This window comes from Sus scrofa, chromosome 11 (assembly GCF_000003025.6).
Source record: "Sus scrofa isolate TJ Tabasco breed Duroc chromosome 11, Sscrofa11.1, whole genome shotgun sequence".
Classification (NCBI taxonomy): Eukaryota; Metazoa; Chordata; class Mammalia; order Artiodactyla; family Suidae; genus Sus; species Sus scrofa.
The window spans coordinates 21,908,103-21,933,784 of record NC_010453.5 but is presented as its reverse complement, the minus strand read 5'-3'; the positions used below and the strand labels follow the sequence as shown (position 1 = coordinate 21,933,784).

Below are 25,682 nucleotides of genomic sequence, written 5' to 3'. Positions count from 1 at the left end.
AAAGCAGGCTTTTAGGTAAAGATTTATGAGTTGCAAAGTATTTCCCCTTGTATTCCTCCATTCAATCTGGGCTGCCACCATCAGACAGACAGAAAGCGCGAGGATGCCTTCTTCTTGCATCTGTCGTGGAAACCTGAGTAGCAGACAGTAACTGCTCCAGGCCTGTCAAATAGATGCATTTTCATATTCTTGTTGATACGTAACAAAGCAGATGCCTTTTCCTCTGCCCACCAATTATCCCACATTCCATTCTTAATTTCATCTTTTAAAACAAGGACCAGCAAACATTTCCTGTACAGACCTTTCGGGCTGTCCCTTAACCCTCTTCCTGCAGTGTTAAAGCCAGACAGTACCTAAATGAATAAGCACTGAGTGTTCCAATTAAACTGGACACTTTCTATGTCCCATAAGCTATTTGATTTTTCCAACCACTTTAAAACGTAAGCACCACCCTAGTCACACAGAAACAGGTGGTTAAGACAACCCAGTTTGCCAGCCCTGTTCCAAGGTGTTTGGCACAAGCATTCCAGGATTTCTCTAGAACTTGGCTCTACTTGCTTTATAAAAAAGCTCAGGCAATACTTTGCTTGCAACTGTATTAGTCTTTTTATTCTTTTGGTTAATCTCTTCGTTTGTAGGTGATGAAAGTGTAAGGAATCCACTTCAGGTGTTGGCACTGCTATGACCATGGTCTCTCCCTTCAACTCAATTATTTTGATTCTTGTTTATATTCCAAGTCCGGGAAGTAGTTTTCAACTGCAGAAGTTATCTGAAGATGGTCTTAGGCTTTCTAGTTGTGGTCTACAGGTTGTAGCTTCTCCAGGAAGGCTACACAGCATGATTTAGGTATTACATATTAAACTAAGAGGCATTCTCAAATGAGTTTAAATGCATTTTATTTTTAGACAACCTACATGACATGTTTTTTTCCTCAAAAACAATGCCTCCGCTCCAAAGAAAAATCAATGTCAAAATAACGAGCTCAAGATGCCATCAGTCCCACTTGTCTAAGTCCTGGTGTTTTGTGGATGGAAAGCAGTGGCCAGCCAGTTATGACAACGGGTGATAGATCCGATCCCAACAGCCAAATTTGTTACTGCAAAGACAAGACTCCATTAACACCTTTTCCACCATGAAAGTACTTAACACGTCTAGCCTGAGGATGTCTTCCCCTATTCAATCTGGGCTGCCACGAAGGCAGACAGAAAGCGCAGGGAGCTTGCTTTGGCATCCTAGTGCAAACCGAAAGAACAACAGCAGACTGTTCAAGGTCTATCAGTGGATGCAGAACCACCCTTACCCGATCAGATTTTCATTCTGGGAGAAAGCCCCACCCTGTTCTACCAACCTAAACACAAGACATTCTGAATAATTCATTGAGCAAAACATTCCAGTTCACTGGGCCCCTGACCCTATTTAGTGTATCCTTAAATATATCTTACTCCTAATTTACAAGGAAGCCTCTTGATAATGAATGCCTCCAGGAGCTCCTTGCATGAGACATTCATTTCCAGCTCTAAACTGTATTTTCTAAAAGTTTGTAACATCAAGACTACCTGCCAATTACTGTAAATTGAGACTAGTTTCTTTGAAAAGGGTTTTAATGCTCAGTATGTGTGGCAAAATAGGAAGAGAAAAGCAGTCTGATTTCTATGGGCCATTTCCATAAGAAATGTCAACATAGGGTGTTATCCCTTAAAATAACTTAAAATATTTAGATTATATACGTTATCTCTGATCTCTAGGCTCAGTATTTAAGCTATTTATAATGTCATCTATGCTAAGTTTCCTGCAGATCCATTCTAAGCTTTTCTATACCATAAAAATCCTTTACATGTGAATCACAACATTCTTTAGATCCCCAAGAAAAAAGACCTGCACCCTCATTTTCAAAGGACTGCTGCAGAACCCATTCTAACTGTCCCAGTGGCATGAAACAAGGGATTATGCCCACACTCTCCATTTTTACATTACTGATTTCAACCCACTTCTTTGTACTTACACATTTTTCCATTTCTAAGCCATCCTTAAAGAAAATCATATATGGAGTCACACCATCCTCACGGTAGTCCAGCAGAGCAACCATGCCGTCTGGATTCATGTTTTCACCAATAAAGAACTTAGGAAGCAAACAAATATCCAGAATTAGATTATACAAATGTGCTGTATCAAAACAAATCAAAGAATGATTCAGAACACCACTATTTAATCGAGACTCTCAGCAACCAGAGGCTCTGATTTGATGCCTAAGAGAAATGCTCACTAATCAATCTGTTCACCCAAAGTACTAAAAGAGCCAAAATAAAGAGTACAGAGCACTCTAGAAACTTTAGGCTTTCTCATCCCCACACAGCCAATTCCAAGCCCTACAAAGAAGCCTGTTTACAGTCAACCACAGGGAATGTAGTAAGGCTAGCAATGAGAGCATGCACACCCTATGAAAAGAAAGTTAGGGTCACACACAGGATGTGTGAAAACAGCAAAACTTTCGCTTGGCGGTAAGGGAATTCTTTACGTTCCTCAACAGTACAAGCTCACATCAGAAAGAGCTCCAGTGGCAATGAGACCCAATGGAACTGTAAAAAGAAAGCAAAGTGGAAAACCACTTAGGGGTCAAACTGAGCAATTCTAGAGAAAGAACTGGGAGATGCCATCTGGGGAAGGAGTAGGGAAGGCTACCCTCTCCAGCTAGACTACTGGCGTTGAATATATCAAGTATTAATTGCTCAAAAGGCTAAGAAAATACCCACAATTAAATTACATCAGACATTCAAACTCATTTTTTGCTCTAAGTTAAACTCTATAGCCCTTTAATCCACACATTTGTTTACCTGATAGTTTTTGAAATTAGCAAGGATGTGCTTGATTTGTTCTGCAGCTCCTGTCATAAAAGGTTTTACTCTTTCTGGTCTCTGTTCTTCGAGTTTCCCTTTGATTCTAAAACAAGTATTTTATTGATAGGTTAAGTTCGTTACAGAGCTCTGAGCAAAAGAAATTTTCTCCAAAAACTCCAAACTGAAACTAGCAACTAGCTATCACTGAGCACAATCAAGAAATTCCTAGCTCACAGGAGGGATGTTTTATGACTGTTCACAACTTTGAATTTCCTGTCAGCTTCTTTCCAAAGTGCTGTTCTGAAAAGGTAAAGCCAGACCTGTATGCACCTGTTATGCTCATATTTGATAGAAAAGCAACCACCCTTCTGAGCTCATTAATAAAGTATTTGACAACCATGCCTGCTTGCTAAAAAAATCTCCATAGTTAGAAGATCCCTAAATCCTACAGGATTCCAGACATCAACGGAATGTGCCAAGATCACTTACGACTTCATATAATCTTTGATGTACTTCTTGTAGGCTTCCTTTGTGAAGCTGGTTTCCTGCAGGTGATGGTTCATGACAATATCGACACCAGTGATTACTGTGCTTTCGGTACCTTCGCCCTCGGGCCCTTCAGCGGAGGCATTTCCACCAATGAGCGAGTCATCAATGTTACCCTCTGTCCTACTGACCATCTGCGTTAAGGAAAAGTTTAGTTGCTAACACATCCTCGACCTTACCACAAAGGCATCAAAACAATTTAAGCAGCTCATACATCCCATCAGCCTTCCACTAAAGATTCTTGTTTCTTGCTGAAAACATGGGGAAAAAATTTATGACCCCTCGATTTCCTAAAACACCCTAACAATTCTTTGTTGACCAGCACGAGAAGGGGGTTGTTTACAACGAGTGGAAGTTTTGCGTGGACAGTCGGGTTGAAAAGGGCAACCGCTGAGGGCTTCGGGCTCCCAAACAGGAGACAACCTGTCCGGGACCGCCTGGGAGGATGGGCGCCCAAGTGGCGGACCTATTTCCAGACTCAGCTCCGCCTCCACTTTTCTAGAAAAACCCGAGCCCGGAAAGAGCGTCTCCTCCGCCAGGAGGCAACGGAGAGGATTGCACAACCTCGGGCGGGGGAGCGGCGGAAACCCGAGCCTGCCTGGCCTTGCCTCCTCCTCGCCGCGACCCGGCCCGACTCACCTTCCCCTCCACCTCCAGACACAGCCCGTCCGCGATCTCCCGGATCTTGTAGATGTCGGAAAACATCTCATCATCTGCCCGAGAACACAAACCCGCCAGTCAACCGTGCGCCTGAAGCCCGAGCCGGCGCCATTTCCCGCGCCGCCCCGCCCGCCGCACGCGACCCCCGCCCTTCCCCGGCGCTCGAAACCCCAGGGCGCGCGCCAAGCACCGACCTTCCTCGCTCCCGGGAGGGCGCCGGCGTCCCCCAGGCCCAGGACGGCGGCGGCGGCGGCGGCGGCCGTCTCCCCGCCCCCCACCAGACCCCCATCCCCTTCGCGCGGCAGTGGGGAAGAGTGCAGTCCCCACTCACGGCTGATGAGGTCCCGGTAGATGATCATGATGGCGGCTGGAGGGAGACGACGGCGGCGCTAGCTTAGCAGGAACCGGGAGCTCAGAGCGAGCGCGGTGCAGCCGGAGCGGCGCTCGGGGGGAGGGGGGAGCGGGCGGAAAAGGCCGACTCTGCCGCTCCCCAACCTCATATAGAGGGCACGTCCCCCTACGTCATCGCCCGCTGCGCCTCCGGAAGCGCCGTAAGCGGTGACGTGGCACGCAGAGCGGCGCGTGGGGTGGGGCCACAGCGCGAGCCGGGGGTGGGGAGGGGAGGAGGACATCCGGGGACTTGGCCTTGGGCTGCAAAGCCGTGCCCCACGCTGGGCCCTCGGGGCTTCCTAGGGGGGAGAAGTCGGGAGGGACAAGGATGGGCGACGCAGGGAAGGAGGTGCGGCGGGGGGCGGGGCAGAGGGAAATGCGGGAGCGGGTGGGGGGAGGAGCGTGCGGGGGGCTGCGAGGAGGGAAGGGCTTCCGGGCGCTGAGTGGTGGAAGTGGTGCCTGGGGCTCTGCCCCTCCCTACGCCAGGGTTGCCCTCGAAGGTGCTGGGTCTGGGTGGGGCTTCAAGTTTCCGCCTCAGGCCTCGCCCGGCGCAAGCTCCCACCCTTTCTGGGAACCAAAGTGTCAGCTGTTGGGAAGGACTTTGCATTTACGTAGGGTCCCTTTGAGGCTTTGGGAGACCGCGACTCTGTCCCCGGGGATGATGGCAGGGGGGCTGGGTTTATGACCCGCCTCCTGTGAGTTCTGGGGTCTCGGAGAACTTTTCAGCGTTTTCTCCTAGGGCTCTCCCCCTACATCGAGTTTTCGGACGCTTTTGTGGGGGCAGGGCTGAGTCCGGGTTGTGGGACCCAGGTCGTCCCTCCTGCCCCTTCGGAATAATCGTGGGGGATGTGTGTAGGAAAAGACTTGAGGGGGGAGGAAAGTGTCGCGGGAGTTTACACAGTTTTCCCATCTCTCGGCTTGGTCCTGTATGTGAAAGTTTGCGGTTCCTAACACAGGTTTAGAATCTTCACCTTTTCTGTTTGCACTTGGTCTTGAATTAGGTCGTTTGAAAAAGAGGGTATGTTGTCACTTTAAGATCGAAATTATATGCCAGGTGCCAGAGGGTTAAACATTAAAAGGAAAAGGAGCTCCCCACCTGCCCAAGTTTTATTTGGACTTTGGACCTAATTATGAGATACTTTAAAAATGCCCTTTCAGGCAAAGATTTATGCCAGTATGCAACCGGAGAACTTGTTCCATACCACGAATGTATTTGTGCTCCACTCTGTCCTTAGCGGGGGGTTTTGCTCAGAGGTCTCAACTGTGAACAGGTTAAATCCAGTCCTACCCTCACAGAAAATTTTGTTCTAGTAAATCAAAGAATTGGCCAATTATAGCACATTAATGGTTTTTCCCTGATTCAACAATAAAGCATTCCCCAGGGTAAGACAGGGCACCCCCTGTGAAGGAACAGGGCACAGGACACTGAATTGAGATGATGGAAGAATCATAATGCAAAAGAGCCAGGAAATGGGACCCTCTTGGGAGATGACGTCTAGGGCTGCACTGGACACCCTAGGAGACACTGGGTAACTGCGAGGAAGCTGAAAGTGGGATGAAGGGGATCTGAAAGCAAGTGGATATCTTCTGAGAGGTGGTCCACCAGGTGGTTTCTGGATGTGGGAGTGGAACAGATTATTATCCCAGGCATATCACAATTTAATGATTTTCCTCAACTTCAACATTTTCCAATTATTCAGAAATATTCCCATCACCCATACATTACTGTCAAACGTTATTGCTGCTACTTTTCTCCAGGTTTGTTCAGTCAAAACTTTTTCTCAAGTTTTATAAACAGCCCTGTGAAAGAGAGTACTAAAGTTAAAATCAAAGCACCCTAGGTTTGGAGTTCCCATCGTGGCGCAGTGGAAATGAATCTGATTAGGAACCATGAGGTCGCGGGTTCACTCAGTGGGTTAAGGATCTGGCGCTGCTGTGGCTGTGGTATAGGTGGGCAGCGACAGCTCCGATTAGACCCCTGGCCTGGGAACCTCCATATGCCGTGGGTGTGGCCCTAAAAAGCAACAACAACAACAACAAAAAAAAAAAAAAAAAAAAAAAGCAGCCTAGGTTGAAATCTTGGGTTTATCTGGTACTAGTTCTGTGACCTTGAGAAAGTCAGCCTCCCTAAGCCTAAGTATAAAATGGAATTTTGTTGAGTTAAAAGGTTTAGGGGGGAGTTCCTGCTGTGGTAAAGTAGGTTAAGAGTCCAACTGCAGCAATTCCAGTCTCAGCAGAGGTATGGAACCCGGCTAACATCCATGAGGATTCGGGTTTGATCCCTAGTCTTGCTCCATCCCTGGCCCTGCACAGTGGCTTAAAGGATCTACCACTGGCATTCCTGTTCTGGTGCATCAGATATGAATCCGAGGGTGCAGGTTCGATCCCTTGCCTCCCTCAGTCAGGGATCTGGCATTGCCATGAGCTGTGGTGTAGGTCGCAGACCCAGCTCGGATCTGGTGTTGGTGTGGCTGCTGCCAGTGGCTACAGCTCTGATTAGACCCTTAGCCTGGGAACCTCCATATGCTATTGGTGTGGCCCTAAAAAGCAAAAATAATAATAAATATAAATAAATTTTTAAAAATAAATATTCTGAAATTCCACATGCCACGAATGTGGCCAAAATAAATTAATTAAACATAACTTTGGTCTATAATTTCTGTTTCATGAAAGGACATAATCTGTAAATATGGGTAATCTAAATTGAATACATTTAATTCTGTGAAAAATTCATTACATTGTCCTTATTTTTCTCATTTTTGGATCTTTTAAGAAACTTTTAGGAGTTCCCATTGGGGCTCAGTGGCTTAAGAACGATGAGGATGCGAGTTCCATTCCTGGCCTTGTTCAGTGAGTTAAGAATCTGGCATGGCTGTGGCTGTGGCATAGGCTGGCAGCTGCACATCTGATTTGACCCCAAGCCTGGCAACGTCCATATGCCGCAGGTGCAGTCCTAAAAAGAAAAAAGAAAAAAACGCTTTTATTCTTCAATGAAACTTTAAAAAACAGAAGAAAAAAAAGCTTTTTTGTTTGGGTTTCTTCCCATAATTTTATGCTTGGCACAGATAGGGCAAGTGATTTGCCCAATGGAAAACAGCCAGTGGAAAGCAGACGGGAAGGATCCAGCTTTAAAATGGACTTCTGGCTCTCAATGAGGTTCTTTTGGTTGAATAAACAAACAAATAAATGGTTAAATATAGCTAGATACTTTGAATTCTGAGACTGGAATTCAAGCTTTTTAGAATGAATTAACCCAACACTTGTAGTTAGGATATGGGCAGCAATGAAAAAAAGTGAAAAACCAAAACAGGGTGTTTCGAAGGCAGTATTTAATTGGACTAATTCATTTTTCAGATTTATCACATAGTTGAGACAAATAGAGAAGAAAACAGTAGATCTCTTTATGAAGTTGCTGGCATGGCAACAGTTACTTCTCAAGGCTGCTTTTGCTGGGGTCACTGGAATGTTAACTATGAAAAGGAATTCATTTTTTTCTTTAGCGCTCATAGGGCATATTAAGGCATAGTCATCTATAACTGCTTTTAGTGCAATTTAATTGTTTGAAATATCAGTTGTGTAAAAATGTATTCAAAAGCCCAAGATCTAAAATTATAGAAATGTGGAGTTCTTATTGTGGCTTAGCAGGTTAAGAACCCGACTGACATCCATGAGGATTCGGGTTTGATCCCTAGTCTTGCTCAGTGGGTTAAGGATCTGGCCTTGCCGTGAGCTGCGGCGTCGGTCACAGACAAGACTCGGATCCCGTATTGTTGTGGCTGTGGTGTAGGCCGGGAGCTGCAGCTCTGATTCAGCCTCTAGCCTAGGAACTTCCATATGCCACAGGTTCGACCCTTAAAAAAAAAAAAAACTATAGAAATGTATATAGGAATATATGTGATGTAAATATACAATATATATTTAAAATTTTTAACCTGAAATATATATTATATAAAATGTTCTAAATGTAAAATAGATTATAAAAATATATATATATTATACATGTCATATCTGCAATATAAATATGTTTATAGAAATATATATATAAATGAACATATAATTTTTTGGTCCATTTTTGCCCTATCCCATATTGTATACCCTTTAGTATTGATACAGATGTTGATACCATTCTCAAAAACTGTCCAAAAATGACGAGAATTAGATTTGAAACAAATAGTTCTCTGTTGTTGAGGAAATATACTTCCAAGAAGTCTTTCCCATCACAATTCTGTGAAGGTGTCTAGGGGAAACACACTGTTTTCCTTCACCCTCATACACAGGCCTTCTGATGACAGATGTGTCCATTTTTTTCCCATATGGATAAAGTTTCCAACACCAACTGGATATCCTGCAGTTCAGTTCAGTCCTGACACTAACTACCTAGATTCCACAAGTCAAGGGCTCAGTATCAGGAAACTCAGATGCACCCCCCACCCCTTCAGAAGCCAAAGGCAAGGAGTGGGTCTCCAGGTTACCCACTGCTTCTGTGCAACGGTAACCAACTGGAGATTCCTATGACCTGCTCCTTGGGTTCAGTGGTTAGCTACAGCTCACAGAACCCAAGAGTACAGTTTGCTTAGTCTTGCTGCTTGATTTTTTTTTTTAGATTTTTGGCTGTGCCTGTGGCATTCAGAAGTTCCTAGGCAGGGGATTGAACCTTCGCCACAGCAGTGACAATGCTGTACCCTTAACCTCTAGGCCACCAGGGAACTCCTACTCTTACTGATTTATTTTAATTTTTTATATATATATATATATTTTTTTTTTTGGATCTTTTTGTCTGTTCTAGGGCCACACCCACAGCATATGGAGGTTCCCAGGCTAGGGGTTGAATCAGAGCTGTAGCAACCAGCCTATGCCACAGTCATAGCAATGCAGGATCCGAGCCGTGTCTGTGACCTACACGACAGCTCATGGCAACACCAGATCCTTAACCCACTGAGCAAGGCCAGGGATCAAACCCACAACCTCACGGTTCCTAGTCGGATTCGTTAACCACTGAGCCATGACGGGAATTCCATCGATATTTTAAAAGATATTTTACAGGGTACAAGTGAAGAGCAAGATTAAGAAATCCTTAGAGTAAGGTCTGGAAGGGCCCCAAATACAGGAGCTTCCGTCACTGTGGAGTTGCGATATGCCACCCTTCCACCCCATAGTTGTGTTCCCCAACCCAGAAGTTCTTCCAAAACCTGGAGTCTGGGATTTGGGTTTTTTTTTTTTTTTTTTTTTTTTGGTCTTTTCAGGGCTGCACCCTTGGCATATGGAAGGCCCCAGGCTAGGGGTCAAGTCAGAGCCATAGCCGTTGGCCTACGCCACAGCAACGCCAGATCCTTAACCCACTTAGAGGGACCAGGGGTCAAACCCATGTCCTCATGGATACCAGTCGGGTTACTAACCCACTGAGCCACAACGGGAACTCCGAGTTCTAGAAGTTTTACGAAGGCTTGGGCACATAGATGTGATTGATCTTTAACTCAGTCTCCAGCCTCTCCTTCCTGGAGGATAAGAGGTGGGGCTGAAAGTTTCAGGCTTCTAATCACGGCATGAATGGCATGATCTTTCTGTGGAACAGCCCCATCCGGGAGCCCACCAAGCATCATCTCATTAGCATAGAAGACCCTTCTATCACTCAGAAAATTACAAGGGTCTTAAAGGCTCTGTGTCAGATCTAGTTTAAAGTCTAAATATTAGAACGAACTATTTTCCCACCACCCCCTTATCTATAAGAATTGTAGGAGCTCTTGTAGATAGGAACTAGAGGCAGATACACACATATGCACACACACACACATATACACATATATAATATATATGTGTGTGTGTGCATATATATGTGTGTGTATATATATATGTGTGTGTGTATATATATATATATATATAAATAGATGTATATGTGCTAGAACAGCTAACAGAACCCAGGAGTACATTCCATCATTCCATGTTATTTTTTGGCCACACTTGCATCAAGTGGAAGTTCCCAGTCCAGGGATTGCCTGAACCCGCCCACAGCAGCTACCCAGGCCACTGAAGTGACAATGCCAGATCCTTAACCTGCTTCACCACAAGAGAACTCATATAAACAGGACTTGATATAAAAAAGGTAAGCAACGAGACCTACTATATAGCATGGGGAACTATACTCAATATTTCGTGATAACCTATAAGGGAAAAGAATCTGAGAAAAAGACTATATATACATATATGTGTATATTAGTGTGTATAAATATATATAATTGAATCGCTGTGCTCTACACCTGCAACTAACATAATATTGTAAATAAACTATAATTTTTAAAAAAATTTTTTTAAAAAGAAAGAAAAGCGCTCATCCTTTGAAGCAGGATAATGCTCTCAGACATACCGCTCAGGGGAAAATGCAGGCAGTAGAGCAGCAGGGCGTGTAGAGCACAATGTACAGGTAACACCCAGATGCACATACTATAACCAGTACATTGCTATAGACACATGCATGTATCTGCAAAAGCGCAGGTGACATTTAGAAGGAGTGCGGCAAACTGATGACCGTGGCTACCTCAGTGAGACAGCGGGGCCGAGGAAAAGCACAGTCAAGGGGAACTTGAGCGCTTACAGTGATGCTCAGATTGTCATATATCATGAGAATGTTTTCTCACAGAATTTTATGTTTAATTTCTAAAATTTGTCTCATAGATACCAAACATAACAATACAAATAAAATAGGGAGGGCAGAGCTTCCTTGCCCGCCCACTTGCATCTCTCACAAGCGTCCTATCCTAATAAATCTATATCTTGCCTATCAAAAAAAAAGTAGGCTCGACTCCATCTTTGAGGTAGTAGCAGCAGTGTCCGCGCTTCAGTCACCAACATGCAAATCTCTGACCGCGCCCAGGAGCTACGTCCTCTCGAGGTGACCAGCCAGGAGACGGTCTCCCAGATCAAGGCTCATGTAGCCTCACTGGAGGGCATCGCTCCAGAAGATCAAGTCCTGCTCCTGGCAGGCACGCCCCTAGAGGATGAGGGCATCCTGGGCCAGTGTGGGGTGGAGGCCCTGAGCACTCTGGAAGTAGCTGGCTGTATGCTTGGAGGTAAAGTTCATGGTTCCCTGGCCATGTTCCCAAGTTCGGAGGTCAGCCTGCCAAGGTGGCCAAACACGAGAAAAAGAAGGAGATCGGCTGGGCCAAGAGACAGTGCTATACAACCGGGGCTTTGTCAACGTTGCGTCCACCTTTGGCAAGAAGAAGGGACCCAATGCCAACTCTTAGGTCCTTTGTAATCCTGGCTTTCTCTAATAAAGCCACTTAGTCCAATCAAAAAAAAAAAAAAAAAGTAGGGAGGAAATACTTATATTATACGTAGACAGTGTACAACAAATATGCACCAGAAAGAAGAAGCTGGGAGTTCCCGTTAACAAACCCGGCGACTAGTATCCATGAGGACTCGGGTTCCATCCCTGGCCCTGCTCAACGGGTTAAGGATCCGGCGTTGCCGTGAGCTGTGGTGTAGGTCGAAGATGCAGCTCGGATCTAGTCCTTCTGTGGCTGTTGTATAGACCCGGCAGCTGCAGCTCTGATTAGACCTCTAGGCTGGGAACCTCCATCTGCTGCAAGTTCGGCCCTAAGGGAAAAAAATAAAAACAAAAAACAAACAAAAAAGCATATGTACCTGAGGAGAACTAAGGGCTTTTTATTTCCAAACCGTGGCAATGGGTTTTCAGATCACTTAAGCATAGATAAGGGTGTGTGTGCGTGCGTGTGTTCATGTACTTGCATGATTTTGATCCGGAAAACTGACCCATAAATTATTTTGCTAAACATGGCAGCAAGTACTTAGGAGGGAGCAGTGAAGGCGGGTGGGTGAAGGCTGTCAACACCTGCAGGAGGAAGATAACTTATCTCAGGCTTTCTGTTCTTTGCAGTGAAGAGCACACCAGTGTGGGAATTAGAGATAATATAACTTGCATAGTAGATTCATTTTTTCCCCTTACACTTTGCCCTGTTTGAAAAATTACTGCTAGCAGCTTGTACGCTTCTGTGTAGTCTTCAGCACCTTTCAAAATTAATGAGGCAAATTGGTGCAAACCGGAAACGAGATTAAGACAGTACGATGAGGAGTTCCTGTTATGGCTTGGTGGAAGCGAATCTGAGTAGCATCCAAGAGGACGCGGGTTCGATCCCTGGCCTTGCTCAGTGGGTTAAGGATCCGGCGTTGCCGTGAGCTGTGGGGTAGTTCACAGACGTGGCTTGGATCTGGCATCGCTATGGCTGTGGTAAAGGATTGCAGCTACTGTTCTGATTGGACCCCTAGCCTGGGAACCTCCATATGCCTAGAGGTGGCCCTAAAAAGACAAAAGACAAAAAAAAAAAAAAAAAAAAGTTAAATATTTATGGATTTTTTTTTTTTGCTTCATAGGGCTGCACCTGCCGCATATGGAGGATCCCAGGCTAGGGGTCCAATTGGAAGTGCAGCTGCCAGTCTACACCACAGCCACAGCAACGCAGGATCTGAGCCATGTCTGCAACCTACACCATAGCTCATGGCATTGCCAGATCCTTAACCCACTGAGCAAGGCCAGGGATGGAATCCGCAACCTCATGGTACCTAGTTGGATTCGGTTCCACTGCGGCAAGATGGGAACTCCATATATGGAATTTGAATACTTAAACATAAATCCATATATGATAGCAGATAAGCCACAACTGGAACAGTACTAGCCATCTTGGCTTTTTTTTTGACAGGGAAAATGATCTAATTATACAAATATACAAATCAAGATAAAATAAAACCAAAATGTGGAAAAACTCCCTAAGACTAGCAGTCTGAGACTTGAGGTGGGTCCCCAGCCCCCGCCTCTCCAAAGTGGGACCTGGGTCTGGACCCAGCTAGACCCAGCCGGACCCAGCCGCCCCCAGACCCCCAAGATCGACAGCTCCAGGGCGAGCTGAACCCCAGAACTTGAGGCTGCTGCCCGGTCCTGTGGCCGAGGCGCCCTGGTCGGTGGTGGTGAGGTGGAAACCCATTTCCTTCAGGTCGCCGTGGCCGCCCAGCTGCCTGTAGCCCAGGCCTCCCTCGGTGGGGGGTCACGGGCGGGTGCCTGGCTTCACCCTCTGCTGCTGGCTCTTGGCGGGCCACGTGGGGACACGGAGGGGTCGATGCGGAGGGGCGTCTCGCGGAAATCCTCGTGCTTCAGGCCGTGCTCCGCGCCGACCCTCCGCCCAGGGAAGTAGGGCAGGAACCGGGGAGAACAAGGTATTGGAGCCGCCGTGGGGCGGGGGGAGCAGGGGAGCATTTTCCTTTAAAATGAGCCGAACAAAGACGATCGCCTTTTGTTCTTGGGGCCATTGCTATTTCTGGACTTTTATCTCCCTTTGCAGACTATTCCAAATTTACCCATGGTTATCCAGTAACCAGTAGGAATATTAAATGCATACCTCAATGAAATTTAACTTTGTCTCAGTGGAAAAAGTATCTTGAATTCTAATTTTATGGCAAACTTGAATAGAAACCACTGTCATTGGAAAATAACTCGAAGAAAAATTGCAAACTTCATATTCTCAGTTCTAGGTGATTATTTTTGCTTGTGCTTTGTGTGCTTTGGACTTGTTCTACTTTTCTTTTTTTTTTTTTTTTTTTTTTTTTTTTGTTATGGCCAAACCTGTGGCACATGAAGTTCCCAGGCTAGGGGTCGAATTGGAGCAGCAGCTGCCAGCTTACATCACAGCCACAGCAACGCCAGATCTGAGGGGCATCTTAGACCCACACCACAGCCCGCTGACTGAGGCCAGGGATCAAACCTCATGGGTACCAGTTGGGTTCGTAACCACTGAGCTACAATGGGTATTTTTTCTGCCTTTTATTTTTACTTTTTTGAGGGTTTTTTTTTGGGGGGGGAAATGGTATTGGGATGGGGTGTTTTGCTTCTTATTTTTCATGTTACTTATTTTTTTGGGGGGGTGCATCTTTTTGAACTTTTCTGATCTTAGGATGCATCTTATGGTATGCCATGGTACTTGGTAGCATTTTTTCTTTTTTTTGAGTGATACATAAAATAATCACGCTTCTTGGGAGTTCCCGTCAAGGCACAGCTGCGGCTCTGGCGTAGGCTGGCAGCTGCAGCTCTGATTGGACCCCTACCTTGGAAACTTCTATATGCCATGAGTGAGGCCTAAAAAGCAACAACAATAAATCATGTTTCTCATGATTGATGATGAAAATCAGTATTAATCCAAAGAAAGAGGGGAGATACTGTCGATGAAAGACAGTGGCTGGCAGACTAAAGGAAGTCATCTGGAGTTCCCATGGTGGCGCAGTGGAAACGAATCCGACTAGGAACCATGAGGTTGCCGGTTCGATCCCTGACCTCGATCAGTGGGTTAAGGATCTGGCGTTGATGTGAGCTGTGATGTAGGCTGGCAGTTGTAGCTCCAATTAAACCCCTAACCTCGGACCCTCCATATGCTGCAGGTGTTGCCCTAAAAAGACAAAAGACAAAAATAAATAAATCAATAAAAATAAAATGAAGTTATCCGTCACCCACTGATTGGAGAGCAGACCCAGCAGGACTTAGAGAGGCGCTGAATCCCCTCAAGCTTCCACTTTTGGGTCTTCAGCCTCCAGCTGAGGTGGAGCCTCAAAGCTTGTGCCCCTGGCAGGACTGGGGCCTGCCATCGCTTTATCTGCCTCTTGAAATATTCTCCCCTCCCAGGCTACCTTGGCTTAGATCTGAACAAGTCCCTTCCCCTTTCCTTGTACAAGGACAAGATGGACATTTTTCAAAAATCTCTTAACCCAGAAGACAGAGGAAAAACTACAAAGAAAACACGCACAGCGTGGAAACATGAATTTCAAGGCAGACTTTACAACTTGGCTTATCCTCAGGGACCTACGGTGGAGGCAGGGGTTTGGTACGACTCACAGAGTCCCCGCACCTGCCCTTTCCCTTGACCCTGTCAGGGCAGCGTGCAGGGCAGGCTGCTGGCGAGGGTGGATTTGGGCTGGCACCCAGACAGGCGCAATCAATTCCGTCCCTCCCCACGCCACGTGCTGACCTGGGTCAAGGCGGCTACGGGTGCCTGGCTCTGGTTCTCAAGGTCCCGGAGGAGGAGCCGGCTCCCCGGCTGGCCCCGCAGATCCCTCCCTGAGTGCCAGCTTCCTGCTCTGATCGCCCTCCGCCCCGCAGGCTCCAGCTCTCACTTCTCAGGACCTCTTTTCCTGGGCCTCACTGGCTGCCTGAACAGCGCAAGCGTGCCCCGCTGAGGTTTCTTCCCTGGATCTTATCCACTAGAATTCGGGGCTGACCTTCCAATAATCACGTGGCCTGAGGGGGACACTCCCTGTCCTGGCAAGTTTCTGCATGAGGTCAACCCCACACAACAGGATTAGCAAATACCTCCAGGGGCAGGCAGTGTGGGCTAGTGGAAGGAAAATGGGTGTGTGAGGGGGAAGAAAGAAAAGAAAACGGGTTTTGGAACCAGCCAGATGGCTTTTCACGTCCTGGCTCAGCCACTTACCAGTCACGTGACCCACGAAGCCTGTCTGACCTTAGTGTCTTGGCCTCTAAATGGGGTGTGACCCCTTCAGGTGGTTGTAAGGAGGGAGTGCCTGTCAGACAGATGAAAGCATCTGCCTTACACTCAACTGGATGACTGTGCTCTTATCAAAAGAAAAAAAAACCAAAAAACTGAAAATGTGTGGGCAAAGATGTAGAAAATTAGAACTCTTGTTAGTGTGAGAATTAAAGTGATGCAGCCTCTGTAGAAAACAGTATGGTAATTCCTCAAAAAAACGAAGCATGGAGTTACCATATTATTCAGCAATTCCATTTCCGAATGTATATCCAAAAGAATTGAAAGCAGGGACTTGAACAGATATTTGCTCATCTGTGTTCTTTGCAGCATTATCCATAGTGGCCCCAATGTGGAAACAACCCAAATGCCCACTGACAGATGAATGGATGAACAAAATGTAATATAATGGAATATTACTTAGCTTTAAGAAGGAAGGACATTCTGAGAGTTCCCATCGTGGCTCAGCGGTAACAAATCTGACTAGTATCCATGAGAACGTGGGTTTGATCCCTGGCCTTGCTCAGTGGGTTAAGGATCCAGTGTTGTCGTGAACTGTGGTGTAGGTGGCAGACTTGGCTTGGACACTGACTTGCTGTGGGTGTGGTGTCGGCCAGCAGCTGTAGCTCCGATTCCACTCCTAGCCTGGGAATTTACAGATGCTGCAAGCGAGGCCATAGAAAGATTAAAAAGAGGAGTTCCCAGAGTTCCCATTGTGGCTCAGGGGTTAGCGAATCCAGCTAGGATCCATGAGGACGGGCTAGCATCCCTAGCCTCGCTCAGTAGGTTAAGGATCCAGGGTTGCCGTGGGCTGTGGTGTAGGTTGCAGACGCAGTTGAAACCAGCATTGCTGTGGCTGTGGCTGTGGCATAGGCTGGCGGCTACAGCTCCAATTCAACCCCTAGCCTGGGAACTTCTATATGCCATGGGTGTGGCCCTAAAAAGACCAAAAAAAAAAAAAAAAAAAAGAAAAAAAAAGAAAAAGAAAATAAGGAAGGGCATTCTGACACAGAATACAGCATTAATGAACCTTGAAACCACTATACTAAGTAAAATAAGCCAGGCACAAAAGGACAAATACTGCGTGATTCCACTTTTATTCAGCATCTAGCAAATTCATAGAGACAGAGAGTAGAATAAAGGCTACTGGGTGATGGAGCTGCTGTCATGGCTCCGTGGTTAACGAGGTTACCAGGGGTGGGAGGCAGGCGGGAACCCATGGGTGTTATTTGATGGGCGGAGTGTTTCAGTTTGGGAAGGTGAAAAGGTTCTGACGACAGACGTGGGTGATGGGCACAGAGCAGCGTGAATGTCCTTAACGCCCCTGCATTGGCACCTCAAAACAGTTAAAATGGACTTCTTGTGGGGCTCACAACAAAACAGTTGAAATGGTCAACTTTCCGGCACGTATATCTTACCTCACACACACGTACAAGCGCAGCTACACAGCACCTGACTGATTCAATGCGTTTATCAAATGCTAGTTCCTCCAATGTTTTTGAGTGAATGTGCATTTTTGGATCATCCACTACTTTGTTTTATTGAATCACGTACAGATGGAACCGTGCACGTTACCCAAAAGCTGTTTCTACAGCTCATTTGTAAAGTGACAAACCCTGAGATGCCTGGAGTCTCGTACATTTTTTTTTCTTTCTTTCTTCCTTCCTCCCTCCCTCTCCCCCCCCTTTCTTTTTTTTTGTCTTTTTAGGGCCACACCTGCAGCATATGGAAGTTCCCAGACCAGGGGTCATATCGGAGCTATAGTTGCCAGCCTACGCCACAGCCACAGCAACTCCAGATCTGAGCCGTGTCTGTGACCTACACCCCAGCTCATGGCAACACCTGATCCTCAACCCACTGAACAAGGCCAGGGATCAAACCCCATCCTCGTGAAGACTAGCCAGGTTCGTTATCGCTGAGCCACAACGGGAACTCCGAGTCCTGTATGTTTTCATGTCTGTCTGCCTTTAAGTTGCTAATTCTGTCCTCTCCTTCAATGGAATGATTTTCAGAACATCTAGAGCTTCCTGGTAGAATGATGCTGCCATAATTATAGAGAACAGCAGGCAGTTATTCACAGGGAAGGGACATCATCTTCTTACAGGTCATTTGTTTGAGAGATGCGGTATTTGCAAAGTAATTTCCAAGGAGCTGGAGTGATGGCCCCAATGTTCCAAGGGAACTAGAATCACCCCTCTTTTCCAAGCAGCCTTTGTAGGTTTTAGGGGTCAAGGGTGGTAACTACAGCAAATCCCATCAGGTAGCTATTTCTTCCAGAGAATCTGTAATCTCAGAGTTAATAAGATCAGAATGTTTAAGGGGAAATCCCATTTAAGTGCTAGTTTTCCTTTCCATTAGGGAAATAAAAAATAGAGTGCTGTATGCTTTGCGGGAATATGGAGCCTACAGTTCAAAGATCATTACTACAACAGGCGTGAGGTTGTAATATAAGCTTTTAATTTACCGTCTCTTCAATCTCCCCTCTTCTTCCTCCCTCCGTTTCTTCTCAGAGTGTGCCATGGCTGAGATTTCCTTTAACTCCCATCTTGGGTTCATTCATTAGAATCCAACTCAGAGTTCCCATCGTGGCTCAGCGGTAATGAGCCTGACTGATATCCATGAGGACTTGGGTTCGATCCCTGGCCTCGCTCAGTGGGTTAAGGATCGGTGGTGCTGAGAGCTGTGCTGTAGGTCACAGACGTGGCTTGGATCTGGCGTTGCTGTGGCTGTGGTGTAGGCTGGCAGCTACAGCTCCGATTCAACCCCTAGCCTGGTAACTTCCATATGCTGCGGGAATGGCCCTATAAAAGGCCAAAAGACAAAAAAAAAAAAAAAAAAAAAAAAAATCTCCAGCTCAGCAGTCAGCAGCCTTGGCTATTCCTGGATCTCAGGCTGGACCAGGCTGTGGGTATTCCCCGGCCCAACATATTGGAGGTTGATTAGTGAGGTTTAATTTCCTCTCGTGGAGCTCCCATCGTGGCTCAGTGGTTAATGAATCTGACTAGCATCCATGAGGATGCAGGTTAGATCCCTGGCCTTGTTCAGTGGGTTAAGGATCCAGTGTTGCTATGGCTGTGGGGTAGGCCGGCAGCTACAGCTCCAATTCAATCCTGTATGTCACGGGTTCAGCCCTAAAAAGCAAATAAATAAATAAATAAATAAATAAATAAATAAATAAATTCCTCTCATGGATAATTAATGAGTGGAAAGGATTACCATTCCAGTTCTACATGTCGGTTTGCAGTCTTTTCATTTTAATGAGTTAAGTAAGGATTGGGAATTTCCCTAATGTAGAATCTTAAGGGTAGAAGTGACTTCTAATTTTGTAGAAATGTTTTTCAGTAAAGTAGAATATACATTCAGAAAAGTGCACATTTTATAAGTGTACAGACCGATAATTTCTCACTAACGGAGGACACTCACACAGCCAGCAGCCAGACTATAAAGTGGTTATTACCAGCCTCCCACTCCCCGCTTTGTATTCCCAGAAGGGCCTCTGAGAAGTTATTTTATACATTCATCTGCCTTGAAGTAGATCCATGCCTAAGTCCACCTACGCAGATGGGCAAACATTCTCCCTTTTTATTTTATTTATTTCTGTACAAATAGAACCACGCTCAGTTCATATTTTGAAATGGATAAATGTTACTATATCATATGTGTGTTTCTGTGGTAGCAGAATGCTGCTTCTTTTTCTTGGCTCTCCCCTCCCCCTCTCCTCTTCCTGTGCTAATAGTAACCTCACTACCCCGCAAACACCCTCCTGATCACTTCTCTGACATGTTAGAACAGTTTTGGAGTTCCCTGGTGGCCTAGAGGTTTGGGATCCAGTGTTGTCACTACAGTGGTTCAGGTCAGTGCTGTGGCTTGGGTTCAATTTCCGGCCCAGGAACTTCTGCATGCTGTGGGTGCAGCCAAAAAAAAAAAAAAAAGGGAACAGTTTTGAGCCACCCCAAAAGCTGCTCCTTGTGCCCCAGCCCTATAAAGCATTAATCCTGCCTTTCTATATGAACCCTACTCCTGGGTTCATATATATACATATAAATAGTAAATGCAGGAAAGTGTCTTTTTTTTTTTTTTTTTTGTCTTTTTAGGGCCATACCTGTATCATGTGGAGGTTCCCAGGGTAGGGGTCAAATTGGAGCTGCAGCTGCCGGCATACACCACAGCCACAGCAACTTGGGATCCAAGCCACATCTGCAACCTATTCCACAGTTGACAGCAACGCCGGATCCTTAACCCACTGATCAAGGCCAGGGATGGTCCCTACGGATGCTAGTTGATTCGTTACCACTGAGCCAGGACGGGAACTCTGATTCTATTCTTTATTTCAATATCATACTTTCTTTTTTGGTCCTTTTGTATATATATTTTAGGGCTGCACCCACAGCATATGGAAGTTCCCAGGCCAGGGATCCAATTGGAGCTACAGCTGCCAACCTACACCACAGCCACAGCAATGCCAGATCCTTAACCCACTGAGCGGGAGGGATCAAACTGGCATCCTCATGGATGCTAGTTGGGTTCCGTTACCTGCTGAGCCACGACAGGAACTCCCCATATCGTACTTTGCATTCTGATTTTTTCACTGGCAGTCTGGTTGCTGCCTTCTGTTGGGGTTGAAGGGCGGGGTGGTGAGGAGATAATGCAGCCAGATAAACCCTAGGGTGGAACGTTTGGGCACGTTGATTCTGTCTCCTGAATTTTTTTTTTTTTGTCTTTTTGCTATTTCTTGGGCCACTCCCGCGGCATATGGAGATTCCCAGGCTAGGGGTCTAATTGGAGCTGTAGCCACTGGCCTACGCCAGAGCCACAGCAACTTGGGATCCGAGCAGCATCTGCAACCTACACCACAGCTCATGGCAACTCCGGATCCCTAACCCACTGAGGGAGGCCAGGGATGGAACCCGCAACTTCATGTTTCCTAGTCGGATTCGTTAACCACTGCGCCATGTCGGGAACTCCTCCCTTGATCTTCTCAGGCGAGTACTGAGAGTTGTAGGAAGAGGCTCCCTTAGGCTATAATCCCCATCCTCTCCCTAGAGGAGAGCGTGGAGAAGTGAACCCCTGGATCTGGTCAGTCCATCTGTCTACACAGTGCTTCACCCCCACATGCCTCTTGCCCTCTTGAACTTGAAGATACCTGCATCGGACTCACCTGGTGAGGAGGCAGAGCATCACTTGTCTTCAATGGCGGCAGGACCAAGCTCCCTCCCTCTCCCTCCTGTACCCGCAGTTCCAAGCAGCATCTTGCCTTCCAGGGGCTCCTCACTGCCTGTCCAGATCTGTTCCTGCTCTCGCTTTCCTGGGTGATGGTGGGGAAGGAGCCAGGAGTCCCGAGCTATTTCAGCAGGGAGGTTTGAATAGAAAGCAGAAGAGGAGACAAATCCAGGTTTATTTGTTTTTTTAAATAGCATTGGAGTTCCCATCGTGGCCCAGTGGAAACAAATCTGACTAGTATCCATGAGGACGCAGGTTCGATCCCTGGCCTCCCTCAGTGGATTAAGGATCCGATGTTGCCGTGAGCTGTGGTGTAGGTCGCAGATGAGGCTTGGATCCGGCATTGCTGTGGCTATGGTGTAGGCCTTCGGCTACAGCTCCAATTTAACCCCTAGCCTGGGAACTTCCATATGTCTCGGGGGTGGCCCTAAAAAGACGAACAAACAAACAAAAAGTAGTATTCATTTTGGCAAATGGTGTTTACTTATTTATTTGCCTGTGGAAATTCCAGGGCTGGGGATCAAACCTGCACTACAGCTGTAGCCAGAGCCACAGCAGCAACAACACTGGATCCTTAACCCACTGAGCTACAAGGGAACTCCAACAAATTTGCACTTGATTTGTGTTATCCTAGTTATTTTTGTCTGTTTCCTAAATCCTTGATATTAAAACTGTGACTTGTTTGCCAGCCATCTCAGCATCATCTGGGAGCTTTTCAGAAATGTAGCATCTCTGTGGGAGTTCCCGTCGTGGCACAGCAGAAACGAATCCAGCTAGGAACCATGAGGTTGTGGGTTTGATCCCTGGCCTCACTCAGTGGGTTAAGGATCCAGTGTTGCCATGAGCTGTGGGGTAGGTTGCAGACGCAGCTCAGTTCCCAAGTTGCTGTGGCTGTGGTGTAAGCCAGCAGCTGCAGCTCCTATTGATCCCTAGCCTGGGAACCTCCATGTGCCCGGGTGTGGCCCTGAAAAACAAAAAACTCCCAAATCAGAAGCTGCAGGTTAACAAGATCCCCAGGTGATACAGATGTTCATTGGAGTTTGAGAAACCAATTCCAGAATAAAATTTACTTTTATAATTAAGAAAATGATAGGCTTTTTCAAAATGGGAGACGTCCCCATGACTTATTTATCCTGTTTCGGGGCCGTCAGGCTTGAAGCTGGACCCCTCTCTGCATAGAATTGCCCCTCTCTGTTGGGTCTTAGGGTGAAGATCTCGCTTTCTCCCCCCTGTAGAGACAAAACCTCTTAAAACATATATGGCAGCAAAGGGACGTGAAGGAGAACGTTTTAATCAGCGTGTTAATTAATGATGACATTATTAGTATCGTGGGATTGTGGGGATGAAATGGCTAAAAATCACAGTGACTTCTGGGGGAAGGTAATAAAGTAAAAAGAGAAGTGGGTGGAATCAGCGGCAGTGGCAGGGAAAGATTAAAGCAAACAAAAAAAAAACCACCACAGGAAATGACAACAGGAATATGCCTAATAATGCCTTAGCCCCGAGGGGAAGCCTCCCCCGAAGGTTTGTGGGCACCTGTGCCTGAGCTGGCGCCTGTCCACTCCTTCGTGTGTCCCCATGATCCCAACAGGTGACTTGGAAGTTAAAGGGAAAGCCTCGAGAATCTTTCTCTTTCGGGGTGTGCCTACTTCCTAGTCCAGGGTGATGGATGGATTTAGACAAGCGGCTGGGCTCCCCGCGAGCTGGCTGAGACTGGTCGCCACGCTCAGTCTGGGCCAGTTCCGCCCCAAGGAAACAGGAAGGCAGTGTCTGCCTTTTTCAGAGGACAGTGAGTCCCAGGCTGCTTTGTCTTGTCATGTCATCCTTCCAACTGGCTCATCTCAGGTGCGCTCTCTCTCCCACCTCACCGCCGCCGCCGTTGCTCAGATCCAACCTCCGCATGTTGGAGTTTCTGGAGGCCTGGTCCTTGGAGCTCTTCTCTCCCTCGGGAGCCGCTTTCATTTCTAAGTAGCACCTGTTTTGCTCCAAATAACACATTTCCACTTCCAGCCTAGATGTCTCCTCTGCATTTCAGAAGGTCAATGAAGAATTCACGTTTAGGAGTTCCCATTGTGGCGCAGCGGAAACGAATCCAACTAGGAACCATGAGGTTGTGGGTTCGATCTTTGGCCTCACTCAGAGGGTTAAGGATCCAGCATTGCCATGAGCTGTGGTGTAGGTTGCAGACACGGCTCGGATCTTGCATTGCTGTGGCTGTGGTGTAGGCTGGCAGCTGTAGTTCCGATTGGACCCCTAGCCTGGGAACCTCCATGTGCCGCAGGTGCGGCCCTAAAAAGGACAAAAGACAAAAAGAAAAAAAAAAGAGTTCATGTTTAGGCACCTTAAGTCTGAGATGCCTGTGGTTTTTTCCCAACAGCGGTCTTGATTTTCCACTTAGATGGATCACCAGCATCTCAAACTTAATGCAAAACTGTTCTCCTCACTCTCCTAAACGTGCTCCCTCTCAGCTCAGTCAAAGTCCATGATCCAGCTTCCAGAGCTTGGGTTTCCCCTCCCACACCCCACGCCCATCTGTCCCCAGTGCTGCCACTTCCACATTCTGTCCTTCTCCCCATTCTCCACGGCTGCCGCCAGTCTGAGCCACCCTCAGCCCCGCCTGAACAACTGACCCGTCTTCCGCCTCATCTTCCCACCCTCGCCTCCCAGCCATCATTATCCATTTAGCACAGTCTTGGGAGACGGAGACACTCAGAACCACTGCTTAAAAGCTTGCAGAGCTAGCTCATCGTACTTAGAATGGAACGAGCTCCTCATCAATGCCCGACGCAGTGTAGAACCCTGAGGCTGGGTGAAGCGGGACTGGCCAGGGGTTTAAATCCTGGGTCAGCAGAGTTCCCCTCATGGCTCAGCGGAAGCAAATCCAACTAGTGTCCATGAGGATGCAGGTTGGATCCATCCCTGGCCTCCCTCAGTGGGTTTGGGATCTGGCGTTGCCCCGAGCTGTGGTGTAGGTTGCAGACGTGACTCGGATCTGGCGTTGCTCTAATTGTGCTTGTGGTTTAGGGAGTCCAGCAGCTACAGCTCCAATTTGGCCCCTAGCCAGGGAGCCTTCATATGTTGTGGGTGCGGCCCTTAGAAAGAAAGAAAGAAAAAAACTGGCCACTTTACAGTTTCAGTAACTTCCAGACTTGAGTGCATTCCTTGACCTTCCAGAGGGAAATAAAAAAAAGGTTGATGACAGACTAAGAAAAGTCATCCAATTTTCAGCTTAGGAAAAAACCCCCCAAATCCTAGGTTGGCTACTGACTATCCTCAGAGAGAGATACCTCATCTCAGGTCACGCCCCAGCCCAGCCCTAGGGTGCTCCTGGCGAGTGCCTCAAAAGAGAATGCCTTAAGCCATCTGGAATCCTCTCTCTGCCTTGTGTGGCTTATTCCTTCTCAGTTCAAATCAGCTCCAGAGAACTTCCTTGACCATCCTTCCTAGAATAAGGGTCTCACAAACTAGTTCTTTTCTTCAGAGCAGCCACATCATTTGTAAGTAGGTATTTATGCTTTGTTTATTTGCTTAATACCTGCCTCCATCCCTAAACTATGAACTTCATGAGGGGAGAGGTATTTTGTTTTTGTTTTTTTTTTCTTTTCCCCTTCTTTTTTTGGCCTTGTTTTGTACTGGAAGAGTGCTTGGGATTTACCAGGCATTCAATAAAATATTGTTGGGAAGATTGAATGAGTAAATGAATCAAGTCCGGGCAACTACTACAGAAGCAACTTTTTACCCACGGGTGCCCCAAACTACCGAATAACCCAGGTATGTACCCACCTCCCCCCTCACTCCCTGCCAAATGCTTGTGGCTAGCGCTGTTCTGACTAAAAACAAATTCTCAATTCATTTGTCCATTCATAAATAGAATATGATTGTTACGCATCTTCTTGGTCAGCGAGTATTAGTAATCATGGGTGGGGAACTGCGGCTCGCGCCTGTCTACACCCTCCTGAAGGGAGATGGTGGCACTTTAGGTTTAACCGCGTGTCCGGCAGAGGGCGCTGCGGAGACACGGCTGTCGCGGGCGCAGGCGCAGCCCCGAGGGAGGGGCGGGGCGAGAGTAGAATGACGTTCTAAATGACGGCTGTGACAACTGTTAGCAAGTTCTCCGGAGGTTTTCTAAGCTCTAGGCGGCCAGTAACAAGCAGTGGTTTCCGAGTCCCGGCTGCGTATCACTGGGATCTGGAGAGATTTTTGCAAAATACTGATTTCTGGATGGAACCTCCCAAAGATTCTTGTTCAGCAGGACCTGGGCGGGCTCTAGACCCTTTTGAAGATATTCCCAAGTGATTTTGATGATCGAGAGATTTGGGGACCCATTGATGGAAATTCCCCAGGGCCAACTTGGGAAGCCGAAGGGGAGAAGCGGGGGAGGAAGTGACAAATCCGGTTTCCATCCCCAACCCTGTTGCATTTTAGCTGTGACCTTTCTGGGCGCTCCCCCCACCCCGCCCGGTAAAATGGAGATAGTAAAGATGGAGCTGGG

At 46.9% G+C, this 25,682-nt stretch overlaps 1 protein-coding gene and 2 pseudogenes across 1 annotated transcript; 1 reads left to right on the top strand and 2 right to left on the bottom strand.

Annotated features, from left to right (window-relative positions):
• Positions 880-4,491, bottom strand: TPT1 (tumor protein, translationally-controlled 1). The gene is given in 6 exon segments (NM_214373.1): positions 880-1,096; positions 2,003-2,119; positions 2,832-2,937; positions 3,324-3,514; positions 4,020-4,093; positions 4,372-4,491. Coding segments are annotated over 6 exon segments (519 nt in total). The 5' UTR covers positions 4,400-4,491; the 3' UTR covers positions 880-1,093.
• Positions 10,634-11,735, top strand: LOC100627076 (annotated as a pseudogene).
• On the bottom strand, positions 12,979-14,034 carry LOC110255814 (annotated as a pseudogene).